At 42.9% G+C, this 4,024-nt stretch overlaps 1 protein-coding gene across 1 annotated transcript; it reads left to right on the top strand.

The window, feature by feature from the left end:
* Nucleotides 1-3,282: 3,282 nt before the first annotated feature.
* LOC107122092 (delta-type opioid receptor-like) lies at nucleotides 3,283-3,815 on the top strand (the record flags this gene model as incomplete). The annotated part of the gene is made up of 1 exon (XM_015425123.1): nucleotides 3,283-3,815. A coding segment is annotated over one exon (533 nt), but the record flags the coding sequence as incomplete, so codon positions are not given.
* Nucleotides 3,816-4,024: the final 209 nt, after the last annotated feature.

The following is a 4,024-nucleotide window of genomic DNA, read 5'->3' as shown; positions in this document are numbered from 1 at the left end:
AAAGGGATCCCCAGTTGAATTGTTGAAAGAACAGCTGGGCAATCTTCCCAGCTGATTAAGGCTTTAGCTGGTCCCTTGCCTAGCACTCTCATGGAATTCTTAAAGGAGGGGACTAAATTGTCAACCCTAGACTTTCTTTGAGGAAAAAGAGGGGTACACAGGGTGTTGTTAAATACTTGCACTGTGTACATTGTAGAGGGTTTTTTCCTCTGAAAGATCTGAAATGTGGATACTCAACATTCAAAGGTTAGCAGAAACCTACTAGGGCCAGAAATGCTGTAAAGAGGTTCAATTTCTTTTAAGTCAGATATTTTGTTCTTAGGTCCCAGAAATAGTCTCAGGTGCTTCCCTGCTCTGATTTTCAAGTACCACATTGTGGTAGGTCCAAACGATGAATAAAAATACCAACAGACTTGATGAGGCTGGAGAATGAGCTGTTGGGGGCTCCCCGTTGGAGTTAGAACGATTTTTAATGATCTTTGGATACCTTTGTATGTTTGATACTGAGGTCAAGTAAATCCTGAGCAGAAAGGTTTGGGACAAGACTCGATGCCTTAAAGGTTGAAATAAGACTGTCTAATTTTGACAGCACTAAATTTAGCAATGTCTAACCTTTAAATATCTGGGTATCACCTTTAGTGATACACTCTCTTGGAAGGCACACCTAGAAATTGCAAAATCAACAGCCCTCTGGTCAACAGGGGGCAATCCTTAAATTTTATCATTACAAAGGGGACTTTCAGATAGACCAGGCCTTAAAGCTCTTCCAGAATAAGGTAATTGCCCAACTCCTCTACAGTGTGGAGCTGTGGGGATGGAATGATGCCTTAATTGCAAATCTAGAGAGAATCCAAAATTCTTTCCTGAAAAGGATTTTAGTACTACCTCCTAACACTCCAGCTGCTTTGCTGAGAGCTGAATTAGGCCTCCCTTCTCTTTGGCCATGTGCACATAAAGCCTTATTTAATTACTGGCATAAACTGAAGAGAGCTCCAGCAAGTCATCTCTCAAGCATCTGTTTTTCCATTAGCCTAAAAGATCCAAAATGGCAGTCCAATTATAACAAAATTCTCCTAATATATAGTCTGACAGATGTTGTTCAGATATACTCACACAATGTTGCTTTAGACAGGCAAGTTATATTGGGAACCAAATTTTCACCTTGGTATAAATTATTTATTTATTTTATTCATTTAATTTATATCCCTCCCTCCCCACCACGGCAAGCTTATTAAGCTAGGTCATTTCAGGGCACAATATCTGTCCAAGATCTCCTTTTTAAAATTACGTTCAGCTTTCACGTCTATTCATTTCCAAACAATGCAAATAACCATGCTAGAAGGTTGCAGATGTGGAATCAGAGATCTCATATAAGGTTGCCCTTTTTGCCTTAGCAACAAAGAAATTTCAGGCCAAGCTAGCATCAGCATAGGTCGGTTGCTTATGGGAGTAATTTCATTATCTTATGAAAAAAGTTTTGAAATGTAATTTTATAGTATTTTAACTTAATCTCCCAGTACTGTGTTTTATTGTATACAATTTTTAGGGTTAACATTTTGTAATGGCCATTGGCCCTATGCAATAAAACAGAACTGAGTAAACAGGTATTTTATTATCTCAGTTCAGCTGTAACTGTCAACCGTGGTTTACTGAAACATGAATGGCCCAATGGCATCCTTGGACCGACATGTTCCATCCTCTTCCTCCACAGAGCCAACTCATTGGAGATCCCCAGTTTCAGAGCAAACCATTATTTGCCAAACCAGCCAATTATAGTTTTATGTTCCCTTGTAAACCAGGGCTAAACTGGGTTTGGAATCCTGGTTTGCTGGGCAAGCACTAGACTGCTTTACTGGCACATATGTATAATCATTTATACTCCATTTTTCTCCCCAGTGGGGACCCAAACTGGGACACAACATTCTCCCCTTCATTTTATTCTCACAAAACCCTGTGGCATAGGTTAGGTTGAATGTGCATGACCTGCAAAAGGTCATTCAGTGAACTTCCATGGCAGAGTGAGGACTCAGACGTGGGTCTCCCAAATCCTAGCCTGACATTCTAACCACTACAGCATGCTAACTTTATGTAGATCAGGAGTAGCCAATCTGTGGTCCAGGAGTCATAAATTACCACTTGTTGCAAAACCAGACATTAATCTGACATTAATGCTAGTTTACTGGTTTAGATGCAAACATTTGTTTGATGCTAACCCAGAAAGGTCCAATTATCTAGGTAAAGGTAAAGGTTCCCTTGTTCGAAAGCCAGTCGAATCCGACTCTAGGGTTGCGGTGCTCATCTCCGTTTCAAAGCCGAAGAGCCAGCGCTGTCTGAAGACGTTTCCGTGGTCATGTGGCTGGCATGACTTAACACCGAGGTGCACGGAACGCTGTTACCTTCCCACTGAAGTGGTACCTATTTATCTACTTGCAATTTCTTGCTTTCGAACTGCTAGGTTGGCAGGAACTGGAACTAGAGACGGGAGCTCACTCCGTCATGCGACAACCCGGGTCTCGAACTGCTGAACTACTGACCTTCCACAGCCTGCAGTTTAGCGTCTTAACCACTTGAGCCACCGCAGCTCCATCCAATTATCTAGCCACACACTAATAAAGAGTTTGATCATCTCTTCCAGGCTCATTCACAAAATAACAAAACGTGTTGTTACTTCATAACCAAGCCTCAGGTTAGGCTAATTTAATTTACTGTGATATTTCTCAGTGGGCCACTACCCTAAAGGGACACTGGCAGCTAAGAGTAAACCAAGTCAAGTGCCAAAAATTCTGCTAGTTCCCAAGGAACCCCTTGACTTAGGCCCTTCAGTTGTAATGATGATAGATGTAAACTCACCAATTGCCTTCTGCTGCCAATTTGAGGGGAAAAGCAATGCTACATTGCCCATTGTTGGTGCCACTGAACTGAGTAGCCCCATGGTACTAACACAAGGGCCATTCAATTTGTCTTTATCCAGAGCCATTTTAATTCCCCACCTTGTCCCTGCCTATCCTCTCTCACTTTCTCTCTTTCTCAGTCTTGAGAGGAACTGTGGCTAGAATATCTGTTTTGCATGCAGAGGGTCCCGGGTTCAGTCTTTGACATCTCCAGTTAAAAGGATCAGTTAGCAGGTGATGTGAAAGATCTACCTGAGAACCTGGAGAGCTGCTGCCAGTCAGACGATACAACTGACTGTGCTAGAGCAATGGTCAGTATAAGGTAGCTTCTTGTGTTGTCTGTCTACTGATCCAAAATCTCTTCACTCTCTTCCTTTCATCTTTTTTGCAGACGGCATTGTGATGTGTATCCTCCACTTTCCTGAGCCTCAGATTTACTGGGACACAGTCACCAAGATATGTGTCTTCATCTTCGCATTCCTGGTTCCAATCTTGGTCATCACTATCTGCTATGGGCTCATGATCCTCCGTCTGAAAAGCGTCCGCCTCCTCTCAGGTTCTAAGGAGAAGGACCGCAACTTGCGCCGTATAACACGTATGGTGCTGGTGGTAGTAGCTGCCTTCATTATCTGTTGGACACCCATCCAAATCTTTGTCATTGTTTGGACACTGGTAAAGATCGACAAGAATAATCCTTATGTGGAGGCCAGTCTGCATTTCTGTATTGCCCTAGGTTATACCAACAGCAGTCTAAACCCTATCCTCTATGCTTTCTTGGATGAAAATTTCAAGAGGTGCTTTCGGGAGTTCTGCCTTCCCTTCCGGTCACGAATGGAACAGAACAGTTTCAGCCGGGCTCGGAACACCACCCGGGAACGTATCTCCACCTGCACTCCTTCTGAAGTCATCAATAAATCAGGATGACTAGACATGGAGAGCCACAAAAGGGACTCCCAGGGACACAGAGGGGATGAACTGCAGTTAGAGGTGACTCAGGTCACCACCACAGAATTTTAGCAGAAATTGTAGGGAAGAGCCATTGTGGAGAAACAGGCAAATCAATGACATTTTAGAGTTTTCACCAAAACTACAAATGCTTTTTTGCCCCATGGACAATGGGCAAGAGATTGCCC

Source organism: Gekko japonicus, unplaced genomic scaffold (genome assembly GCF_001447785.1).
Source record: "Gekko japonicus isolate JY-2015 unplaced genomic scaffold, Gekko_japonicus_V1.1 scaffold3567, whole genome shotgun sequence".
Classification (NCBI taxonomy): domain Eukaryota; kingdom Metazoa; phylum Chordata; class Lepidosauria; order Squamata; family Gekkonidae; genus Gekko; species Gekko japonicus.
The sequence above is the reverse complement of the archived record's forward strand: the minus strand, read 5'-3'. Positions and strand labels throughout refer to the sequence as shown.